We start from the raw sequence: 12,574 nt of genomic DNA on the forward strand, positions 1-12,574 counted from the left end.
TGGATGCATGCAGCGCACCCACCTAGCCACTTTCTTTCTCTATCTCACCATGACCATAACCTTGCTTCAATTTGATTGGAGAGAACGCTGTTTATTGCCTTTACTTTGTGCAAAAAAATATATAAAATATATGTTATTTATTTCCACGTGCTATATTCTCTATCTTTGGATTGTTTTTTTAATGATGTGATAGCATTACAGTGAAAGTAAAACAGATCATAGCAGAGAAAATCAGAGAAGAGAATCTGGATCCAAAATATGGATGAATGGATTTGCTAAGGCATTGTATAATCAAGTAATTATGGTTGATGCAAAATAGGAAAAAGTAATTATGATTGTGCAGGCTGACGAATAAGTGATGATAATGATATATATGGTTCACCTTAGAAAAGACACATGTGATAGAAAATACGATTGTGTTATGTACAATTGCATCTCCTTTTAGTTTGTATTGCCCGGTCAATTACTACTAGAGTTGCACACGGCTGTATTTAATTGAGGTCAACTTGAATTGCATCTCCTTCACTTGTTTTGAAGAATATTAATTTGTAAAATTGTTCAAATGTTGATGTCGGCATTCAAATTTTCAACTCACGTGTATTTTTGTAATTGATATTGGTCTATTCTATCATTCTATAATGTTTATTACTTATTTGCGTACACGTGGATGATTAATTCTCGTATTTAATAATCTGTAATAGTTGTATATTTGTCAAAAAGCAGGTAGTATTTGCAAATCTAATAGTTCTTTGAAGGGTTATGATATTGACTTTTAGGTTTCTCTAAATCTTTCAAGATGCCCATCAAAGTGGAAAGTCTAGCAAATGGAATGAGTTGCTTCATTATTGAGGAGCCGTCAAAGAGAGCATAATGATTCAATAGCTGAGGCCCATTACCATGATTTCATCTAGAAGATATTTACACATCACCTTAGATTGAAACTTGGTAGGTAATTAAAGGGCCGTAATTAAAATGCCATCATGATGAAGCTTTATGGAGGGTCAAAAGTTTAGAATAATTGGATTTGATTTTTTTATTGCGAAAAAAAAAAAATTGTTTTCGAACTTTAAATTATCTCTTCGTGTACTTTACCAATTGGGTGACACATTATCCTTTCTTCTTCTTCTTTCCACTTTATCTTATTTTTCCCCACATCTCCAAGTCCACTCCAATATTAATTGTCTTTAATGGTGGTGGTGGAGGGGGGATGATTGCAATTTTAACAAATCCTTGCTAGCTAACTTAGTTTCGTATTTACAAGTCTTTTTATAGTAAGGATATTCCCGTTAAAGAAAAAAAAGTGGTGTTATTTTCACCTTTTTTTCTTATTTCCTCACTCATCTTCCCCAAGTTGCCCTTTCCTTTCAGTCCCCACCCCAAGTTGCCCTTGCCATTCCCCCTCCCCCCCTCCCCACCCCTCTCTTCTCAACCTCCTCCTCTGGTGAAAACCCAATAGTTAACACCATGACCATCACACCCACATTCACGTCTCCTTCTCCCATCCGCAGCCATCCCCACCACCAATTTGATTTTCCCATCGCAACCCTCACTCCTCCTTCGCTAGATGAAATCCAAAATGAATAGATATATATCATTCCAACACCACTGGGGCCAAAGTACAGAGCATTCAAAAGAGGATTTTTCATCTGGAGGCGCTATGCCCCAACTAAGAGAAATTCCCCACAAAACATTACAATTAAGGAAGTCCAGGAAGACCATCCGAAACCAACACCTGAACTACTGACAAAGGTTGCTGTACAGCCCCCTAAATTGATTGGAGATGGGTGTAGGTTTTGGGACAAAAAAAAAGGGTGTGGTGGGTGCATGTGAGAGAGAGTTGTAAATTTGTCCTCAGAAGTCATTTTACAATGAGGTAAATGTCATTAAATTTTTGAAGATAAAATGAGTGGAAAAATAGAAAAGGTAGGTGGAAATAGCAGTACTCAGAAAAAAAACGCACACATTCTTTCTAGAATTATTCTATAAGATAAATTAACGATCGAAACAATTTATATTTAAGGTCCTCTTTCAATTCTCTTTCAATCATCATCTCTAAAAAAAAATTATGCAACCAGCAAATCATTATTTCAGCATAGAATTTTTCCAATCCGCAAGTCACATGGAACAACTATTATTTTACATGTTGGAAAGGAATTACCCTTTTGTTCCCCTCAATCTTTGTTGGGCCAGTTGGGTTGTTCACATATTTCATTTGGTTCCAAGGTCAAACTCAAGTTTGGCCCAAAAAGGTATAGAATCCAAGATTGGGTTCAAAGATGAAAGTTCCCCCTCGCTGAGCCAATTTTCCCTTCTATTTCTGGAAACCACTTGGGAAGTGTCAACAAAACCCAAAAAGGTATGTATTTTTGATCTACTGCTGGCTGCTGTACCGGAGCTGCCAAATGAAACAAAACAAAAACACATATCTGCTCTCGTATGCATGAGCAAAAGACGTTACGCTACTGACAACTAGTTGCACCAATAAACCGACCAAAAATTAAAAATGAAAAACACATCTCATCAATGAGTTTAATAAAATATCCAACATAAATTCAGATCACAGCTTTTCGAGACACGAGTTCGAAACCACTTCTGTTTTTATGGCATGTTCACCCACTTGGAACCAGAGAAGTAAAGAATCGAGTAATTACCCCTCCTAGTTGATCCAATTTTGAGTTTTGAGGATATTGAAATAGTGATTTTAAAGTTGGACGCACATATTTCTTGATTTTTTATATTTGTAAGTATTTAACCTGCAAGAAAGTGAGACTCCTCTTTACAGGAGTCGAACGATACTTCATAAGGGTAATGAAGACAAGCGAGCAAAATAGACGTGGGGAAATCACGAGTTGAAATAATTCTTTTTTCTCTCGTACCTATTCATGATTAGTAAACATGTAATGTATAGTGGTTTAGATTATGTAGGTGTTATTAACTCATAGTATAAAGTTGGAACTTCCAAGAATATATGAGGAAAAGTTCGAGTGCAGCAGTTGAATACTGTTGCCCTAATCTAATTATATTTTATTTCAGAAAAAGAAAACTCAAATCATATCCCTAGGAAAACTTTGGGAAAAGGATTGGGGGATGATCTTCCCTGTTTCGACTTATAAAAAGCCGTTCAAAGGACCGGTCTGCATCTTCTGTTATTATAATGCTGGCAAATATTTTCAGGAACAATATTTTAAATTTTAATGGATGCGAGAGAGAGAAGGTGCATATGGATCTTGTAGTATTATTAATTCAAGTATTTATTTTCAAATGAAATGCAAATCCAATGGAAAGCTTAGTGGCTGCACACAGTATGGCTTGAGTTCAGGCATTAATTTAGGATCATGTTGCAGCATCATCAAAAATGTTTTGTAGTTTCTTTATATAAAAAAAAAAAAACACGACTCTTCTCTCGCTCTCTCAGAAAATGGTTGTATTGTAGTGTTTGAAATTTCGAAGGTCGATGGAATATATAAAGTGGAGGTCTTTTTTTGCAGTCTTTGAAAATGGCTGTATTTCAAAGGTCGATGGAATATATGTAGTTGCGGGCTTGTATTGCAGTCTTTGAAAATGGTTGTATCTCTTGGTCGCATTGACTGGTCAATTGAGGCTGCAGTTGAGAGTGCCCTTTTTTATTATTATTTTTATTTAAGTACTACGAGATGTCCTCACACTGAAGTGTGGGATTAATTTAATTTAATTAAACTATTTAAATCGTAATCTGATATATTTGCGGCCGGCGAGGGGCCTTGTATGTTATTATATAATGCGGTGTTTGATGCAGAATGAGAGAAACCAGCAATTGGTAAACTCACAGGTTTTGCCATTGGGATGAGTAGTTTTGGCTGCAAGGTATGTGTTACAGGAGGTGCAGGCTACATTGGTTCTTGGCTTGTCAAGAAGCTTTTACAGAAAGGCTACACTGTCCATGCAACACTCAGAAACTTGGGTATGTCTGTATTGCTACACAGAAAATAATAATAATAATAATAATAATAATAATAAAATAAAATTTGTCAGTTGTTGATTAAACTGATTCTACCGCGAGTATTTTAGGTTGTCAAACTGTGAATTAGAACCATTGATTAACCGCAAGCACGATGCGGTCTTGATTCACTGTTTGACAACACAGTATGTGTTTCCTCTCTATTTTCTCTCTGTTTTTCTGTTTCTCATAAAACCAAATTTCTTTGAATATATTTGTGAAATATTCACAGATGATGTGTCCAAAGTGAGCCTTCTGAAGAGCCTTCCTGATGCAGATGCAAGGCTTGTGCTGTTTGAAGCTGACATTTACAACCCAACTGAGTTTGAGCATGCAATTGAAGGCTGTGAGTTTGTTTTCCATGTAGCAACTCCCTTACAACATACTGAAAACTCCCAGGTTGGCCTCCTTCATGATCACTTATACTCTTATTTAGTTTCACACACACACACACATATATATATCTGACAAAATTACAAAGCAGTACAAGAACACAACTGAAGCTGCTATAGCTGGGGCAAAGAGCATTGCAGAGTCTTGTCTGAAATCAGGAACAGTTAAGAGGCTAATCTACACAGCTTCTGTGGTTGCTGCATCTCCACTGAAAGAGGATGGGAGTGGTTTGGGGGACTTCATGGATGAAACATGCTGGACCCCTCTCCATCTTTCATTTGCTTGTTCTAATGTTCATCTCAAGGTATACAAATCTCCTAGCCCTAAATCATATCTGTTTGCTCATTTAAATTCAAAAGTTATGCCAACTGATAATTTAATGGTTCCTTACATTGGTAAAGTTTTATGATCATTATCAGTATAATTTCCCTACTATTAGTCCCTCAATTTTTTTTTTTAAAAATTGAATCTTTGTGGTATATAATTGAAGGCCTATGTAGATTCAAAGACATTGGCAGAGAAAGAAATTCTGAGCTATGGGAACAGCAAAAATGCCGGACTTGAAGTTGTGACCCTGGCCTGTGGCCTTGTGGGAGGGGATGCACTTCTTGTTGATTATTGCCTCAAACCAATAGTCAAAAGTGATGGATATTGACAAGTTGCAATGTGAATGCATTAATTGGCTTTCACAAATGGTGGTAGGCTATTGTTGACTTGGCTAACCTTTGGCTTCTTTGAGAAGCCACTTTCCTTGGCTTCTTTGAGAAGCCACTTCCTTTGGCTTATTTGAGAAGCCACTTCCTTTGGCTTCTCTGAGAAGACACTAACCTTTGGCTTCTTTGAGAAGCCACTTCCTTTGGCTTCTTTGAGAAGCCACTTCCTTTGGCTTCTTTGAGAAGCCACTTCCTTTGGCTATAAATTGGAAGCAAATGGTTTCATTTGAAGCATCCAACCAAGTGGTGAGTAGAAGAGAAAAATAGCAAGAAAGGCATTTTGCCAAAGAGTGAAACAAATTCTCTCTAGTTGTTCTTTGCTTTGTATCATTGTTTTCTCTTCCTTTGTGAGTGTGTGAGGTTGGGTGTATTTGGGTCTTTGGGAAATTGAGTGGTAAACACTATTGTATATCTCCATTGATTATAGTGGAATACTCCATCGTCTCCAAACTGGATGTAGGCAATTGCCGAACCATTATAAATCTTGGTGTTGTTCTTGTTGATTATTTTGTTCAATTTTTCTCCTGCCTGTTGTTATTTATTTTTCACTCAAAGTTGGTTGACGCTTCCGCACAACAAGTGGTATCAGAGCTCCAGTTTTTCGACTGGGGTTTCGTGGGAGTGAAAAATCTGTCGGTGCTACAGTGACGGGTGAATAGTGCACGTGAATAGTGTCGGTGCTACAGTGCTCCCGTGAATAGTGTTGTGCTACAGTAGCAGTGAATAGTGCCGGGCAGATTTGATGGCTGGAGAAAAAGACGAAGTTTTGAAGGAGAAGGAGTCGGCATCGTCTTCGTCGGCACCTACATCCAATAGACATCCAATTGCCGGTACAAGGTTAGAGGTTGATAAATTTAATGGCTCCAATAATTTTGGTATGTGGCAATGTGAAGTTATGGATGTGTTGTATCAACAAGAGTTGGATATGGTTCTGGAGGATAAACCAGAAGATATTGATGACAAGCAGTGGACTCGAATTAATCTCCATGCTTGTGCCACTATTCGATCGTTCCTTGATAAGGAGTTGAAATACCCGTATATGAAGGAAACTTCTGCTAAGAAGTTATGGATGAAATTGGAGGAGAAGTATATGACCAAGAGCTCAGAAAATCGGCTCTTCTTGAAGAAACGACTCTTCCGATTTCAATATCGTTCAGGTATTTCTATGCATGAACACCTCAATGATTATAATAAAATACTTGCTGATTTAGCAAACCTTGATGTGATAATTCCTGGCGAGGATAAGGCACTATGTTTGTTAAATTCATTGCCTGATGATTATGATCATTTGACAACTACTTTGTTGTATGGAAAATCCGAGGTGAAACTGGATGAGGTGTCCGCGGCATTGGTGAATCATGAGTGTCGTAAAAAGGAACAGAAGACTCAAAATTCACAAACCGAGGCACTCGTTGCAAGGGGTCGAACAGAGGAAAGAAAATCTGGGAAGCGGGGAAAATCTCGTTCAAAGTCACGAGGGAAATTTCCTGCTAAAGATGAATGTGCCTTTTGGCGCCAAAAGGGTCATTGGAAGAAAGACTGCCCCAAATTGAAGAACAAGGAGAAGGAGAAAGTGGGTTCTGAAGCAAATGTTGCAAAATCTGGAGATGAAGATTTTGAGTTTGCTTTGGCTAGTTCATCTGCTGATGGTCACTCAACTGAGTGGATTTTGGATTCAGGTTGCACCTATCATATGTGTCCTATTCGGGAATGGTTTTCTAGCTTCGAGGAGCTGGATGGTGGAGTTGTTTTGATGGGCAACAATAATGCCTGCAAAACACAAGGGATAGGCAAAATCTGTTTAAAGATGCATGATGGAACAGTAAGAGAATTGAGTGATGTTCGGTATGTTCCGGATATGAAGAAGAATCTCATCTCATTAGGCGCTTTGGAATCCAAGGGTCTCAAGATCACCATGGAGGGTGGAGTTCTTAAAGCTGTGCATGGGGCACTGGTGGTGATGAAAGGTACAAGACGAAATAACTTGTATTTCTTGCAGGGTAGTACAGTTATTGGTGGAGCAGCTGTCACCGAAGCTGCTGACGCAGATAACACAGACACCACAAGGTTATGGCATATGCGTCTTGGGCATGCTGGTGAAAAAGCGTTGCAAGGATTGGTGAAGCAAGGCTTATTGAAAGGTGCAAAGGCATGCAAATTGGAATTCTGTGAACATTGTGTGCTGGGTAAGCAAACTAGAGTGAAATTTGGCACTGCTATTCACCACACTAAAGGCATTCTAGATTATGTTCACACTGATGTTTGGGGACCCTCCAATAATGCATCTTGGGGAGGTAGCCATTATTTTGTCTCCTTTGTTGATGACTTCTCTAGAAGAATATGGGTGTACACCATGAAGCGTAAAGATGAAGTCTTGAAGATATTCCTGAAGTGGAAAAAGATGATTGAAATGCAAAGCGGTCGGAAGATCAAGACTCTCATATCAGACAATGGTGGTGAATATAAGTCTGATCCTTTCTTGAAAGTTTGTCAAGATGAGGGTATTGTGAGGCACTTCACGGTTAGGGAGACAACGCAACAGAATGGGGTGGCGGAGCGCATGAACCGTACTTTGCTTGAGAAAGTTCGGTGTATGTTGTCTAATGCTGGTTTAGGCAAGGCGTTTTGGGCTGAGGCGATTACTTATGCAAGCCATCTCATTAATCGGTTGCCTGCTGCTGCGAATGAGGGCAAAACGCCCATGGAGGTATGGTCTGGTAAACCTTGTACTGATTACAAGTATTTACACATATTTGGTTGTCCTGCTTACTATCATGTCGGGGAAAGCAAGTTAGATCCAAGAGCAAAGAAGGCTCTATTTATGGGATTTAGCACTGGCGTGAAGGGATACCGACTTTGGTGTCCAGATGAGAAGAAAATTATTGTAAGCAGAGATGTGACTTTTGATGAGGCTGCTATGGTAAATCAGAACAAGCATGAAGGTGAAATTGAAGCAACTAAGACCATGAGTAGTTCAAAGCGGGTGGAGTTACTGAAAACTCCAGTTGTTCCAGTAAGGTCTGATATTACAGACACTAGTCCTACAGTTGATTCTGATGAAGAGGACGAGGATGATGAAGAGGAGGCACCTACCCAAGAGCCTCCACAGCAACAAGATTCTATTGCAATCAGAAGATCGAGAAGGGAGATTGGAAAGCCTGTTCGATTTACTGATATTGTGGCATATGCACTTCCCGTTATTGAAGATGATATTCCATCCGCCTAAAAAGAAGCTGTCAGAAGTTCAGAGAGCGTGGAGTGGAAGAAATCTATGGATGAGGAGATGAAGTCTCTTCATAAAAATGAGACTTGGGAGCTGGTTCAGTTACCAAAGGGGAAGAAAGCAATTGGTTGCAAATGGGTTTATGCCAAGAAGATGGAATCTTTGGGAAAGGACAATGTGAGATTCAAAGCCCGATTAGTAGCTAAAGGATATGCTCAGAAGGAAGGCATTGACTACAATGAGGTATTTTCTCCTGTAGTAAAACATTCCTCTATTCGTATTTTGTTGGCTTTGGTTGCACGGTTTGACCTTGAGTTGGCTCAACTTGATGTCAAGACTGCATTCTTACATGGTGATTTGGAGGAAGAAATTTATATGTCTCAGCCAGAAGGTTTTAAGGTTGCTGGAAAAGAAAATTGGGTTTGCAAATTGCAAAAATCATTGTACGGCTTGAAGCCGTCTCCAAGACAATGGTATAAGCGATTTGATCGGTTTATGATCGGGCAGAAGTACACAAGAAGTCATTATGACCATTGTGTATACTTTCGAAAGCTACAAGATGGAACCTTCATCTATCTGCTTTTATATGTTGATGATATGCTTATAGCATGTAAAAGCAAAGTGGAGATTGAAAGGTTGAAGACTCAACTGAGTAATGAATTTGAGATGAAGGACTTAGGAGAAGCTTGGAAGATACTGGGTATGGAAATTGAAAGAGATAGAGCGAAGGGCAAGATTAGTCTGTGTCAAAAGCAGTATTTGAAGAAGGTACTACAGCGTTTCGGGATGAATGAAAATTCAAAACCGGTTAGTACACCTCTTGCCCCTCATTTCAAACTTAGTGCTTCTATGTCTCCTAAAACTGGTGAAGAGAGTCATTACATGGCTCAAATTCCATATGCAAGTGTTGTTGGTAGTTTGATGTATGCTATGGTGTGTACGAGGCCTGATATTTCACAAGCTGTTAGTATTGTCAGTAGATATATGCATAATCCAGGAAAAGGGCATTGGCAAGCTGTGAAATGGATTCTACGGTATATTCTGGGTATTGTGGATGTTGGTTTATTGTTTCAGCATGATAAAGTTACTGGTCAATGTGTTGTTGGATATGTGGATTCTGATTACGCAGGTGATTTGGACAAGCGTAGGTCCACTACAGGTTTTGTATTCACTATTGCTGGAGGTCCAGTGAGTTGGAGGTCGATTCTGCAATCTGCAGTTGCTTTGTCGACTACTGAGGCAGAATACATGGCAGTAACAGAAGCTATAAAGGAAGCCATCTGGCTTCAAGGGTTGCTTGGTGACTTGGGGGTCCAACAAGACCATGTGGATGTTCATTGTGACAGTCAGAGTGCTATTTATTTAGCAAAGAATCAAGTTCATCATGCACGTACAAAACACATTGACGTAAGGTTCCATTTTGTTCGTGAGATTATTGAAGAGGGAGATATTCTTCTTCAGAAGGTTGGGACTGCTGACAATCCTGCGGATATGTTGACAAAGCCAATTTCGTTGCTCAAGTTTAAGCACTGCTTAGACTTAATTGGCATTTGTAAAATTTGTTGATTGCCCCATAGGGGATTGGGAGACGACTATTGGGAGTTCTACTTTGAGGGTTTGAGCCAAGGTGGAGATTGTTGATTATTGCCTCAAACCAATAGTCAAAAGTGATGGATATTGACAAGTTGCAATGTGAATGCATTAATTGGCTTTCACAAATGGTGGTAGGCTATTGTTGACTTGGCTAACCTTTGGCTTCTTTGAGAAGCCACTTACTTTGGCTTCTTTGAGAAGACACTAACCTTTGGCTTCTTTGAGAAGCCACTTCCTTTGGCTTCTTTGAGAAGCTACTTCCTTTGGCTTCTTTGAGAAGACACTAACCTTTGGCTTATTTGAGAAGCCACTTCCTTTGGCTTCTTTGAGAAGCCACTTCCTTTTGGCTTCTTTGAGAAGCCACTTCCTTTGGCTATAAATTGGAAGCAAATGGTTTCATTTGAAGCATCCAACCAAGTGTTGAGTAGAAGAGAAAAATAGCAAGAAAGGCATTTTGCCAAAGAGTGAAACAAATTCTCTCTAGTTGTTCTTTGCTTTGTATTATTGTTTTCTCTTCCTTTGTGAGTGTGTGAGGTTGGGTGTATTTGGGTCTTTGGGAAATTGAGTGGTAAACACTATTGTATATCTCCATTGATTATAGTGGAATACTCCATCGTCTCCAAACTGGATGTAGGCAATTGCCAAACCAGTATAAATCTTGGTGTTGTTCTTGTTGATTATTTTGTTCAATTTTTCTCCTGCCTGTTGTTATTTATTTTTCACTCGCAGTTGGTTGACGCTTCCGCACAACATCTCCTCCTTCCAAAATGTCTAGTAAAAAAGCAGACTTCCCCTCCAAAACAGATGCCCCTTCCAATCCAGCTATTCGGTTTGTTCAATTAGGAGGTCAATTTTTTTGTCAGCTTTGATTGAGGAAGAGCAATAACACTGAAGAGAGAGCGCCCCTATTATTCCTTATTTGATTTGAGGAAGAACATAGAAGTATAGCCCTCATTTTTTTGGGTTTCTCTTTCAGACGAAACAACGTGTTTGTCTATTTTATATTATCATCTTTGTGGTTCGGTCTTTCTAGTCGGAACATTCGTCAATCCTTGAGTAACGTCGAAATTGGCCTTGAGTTGGAAACTGGTGACCGCGACCGTTGTGGTTCTGTTGTCTTGGTTTTGAAATCTTTAAGCACGGTCTAAACAGGGTTTGAGGAAGATGAAAAGTATTTGGGGTTGATGTCTAGATCTAAAAAAGTGACATTGTCATATTTGTAGAAATTTTGAAGTTGGAAATGACTTACGAGATAAGTGATATACTGTATTTGTCAATTTTAGTATTGAGCATAAGCATGTGTTACGTTAGTTTGTATGTAGTTCTTTATGTTTCACTAGAGAATCATTTTCATATCATATCTTAGTTAATATATATTTTAAAGTTCTTTAAAAGCATGTGCCAATATTGGTATGATGGTGGTGAATTTAGGGTTAAATTGCAAGAACTGTGAAATGGAGTGTGAAGGACAGGTGACACCAGAAGTAAGTTTGGAGTTAAAACCAAAATTGGGACTTGAATTTTGATTGCTGTGACAATGTGTTCAATTTCTATAATATTTATGCTGCGAAAGCCGGATTCGGCATTCGGTGTTTTACAACGAGAATGTACACATTGATAGAAAGGTAACAAGGAAGGAATGTGTATGTTGTAAACAGGTCTATTCGTTGACAAGCACGTACTTGAACTGGTTGCAAGGCTAAATTTGTGATTTTGAAGTACACAACTATGAGATGACCACAGTTGATAAAATCCATCTATAGAGATCTCACCATAACTTAATCGAGTTTACAAAGGTCTACAGTGCACATATGAGCAAAGTTAATATCCCTGTACATAAACAGGCAAGCCTTCTTGAGATACAAGTAGGGGGATTGAAAAATGTTGAGTTTGTTAAGAGAGATGTCTAACTATGTAAGGAACGTGCGTGGAGAGGTGGTCGAGCATGATGCAGAGCTACTTAAAGAGCATTTTTTGGCTGAGCAAGATATCAATTTTATGGTTACAAGATGGATCAACTAATGTCGGCATATTGTAATCCATGGGATAAGTGGAATAGGGAAGACACCAATTGCAAAATTGGTTTATAATTCAAATTTTAGAAAATTCAAAGGAAGCAGCTTTATTGAAAATATCAGAGAAATTTCACAACACACCCATGGCTTAGTCAAAATACAAAGACAACTTCTTTATGGTATTCTAAATGGGATAAAAGTGAAAATACACAGCATTATTGAGGGAATATCTAAGATAGATGTCATAACCTCTAAAGGGGTTCTTCTTGTTCTAGATGATGTGGATCATGTAGACCAATTAGATGCAGTACTTAGGATGAAAAATCAATTTTACCCAGGACGTAAAATCGTTATAACAACTAGACGTTCAAGATTATTAAAGGATCATCGAGTTACTAAGGTTCTTGACGTTGAAACATTGGATTACGATGAATCCTTAGAGCTCTTCGGGTGGTATGCTTTTGGCCAAGACTACCCCATTGAAGGTTACCTGGAATATTCAGAAAAGGCAATGTACCATTGTGGAGGACTTGCATTAGCTCTTAAAGTTTTACGTTGTTCTCTATTGGGTGAAAGTATTGGTGTATGGAAAAGTGCATTTGAGAAGTTGGAAGCTATTCCAAATGTTGAAATCATGAATAAACTGAGAATAAGCTACGAT

The 12,574-nt window shown here is 38.6% G+C and overlaps 1 protein-coding gene across 1 annotated transcript; it reads left to right on the forward strand.

Annotated features, from left to right (window-relative positions):
* The first annotated feature begins 3,811 nt into the window (after positions 1 to 3,811).
* Positions 3,812 to 5,024, forward strand: LOC117618307 (protein BRI1-5 ENHANCED 1-like). Its single transcript, XM_034347898.1, has 4 exons — positions 3,812 to 3,940; positions 4,209 to 4,375; positions 4,461 to 4,673; positions 4,860 to 5,024. Exons 1-4 carry the CDS (start codon positions 3,823 to 3,825, stop codon positions 5,022 to 5,024), a joined length of 663 nt encoding a protein of 220 aa, XP_034203789.1. The 5' UTR covers positions 3,812 to 3,822.
* Positions 5,025 to 12,574: the final 7,550 nt, after the last annotated feature.

The sequence above is a fragment of the Prunus dulcis genome, chromosome 2 (genome assembly GCF_902201215.1).
Source record: "Prunus dulcis chromosome 2, ALMONDv2, whole genome shotgun sequence".
Classification (NCBI taxonomy): domain Eukaryota; kingdom Viridiplantae; phylum Streptophyta; class Magnoliopsida; order Rosales; family Rosaceae; genus Prunus; species Prunus dulcis.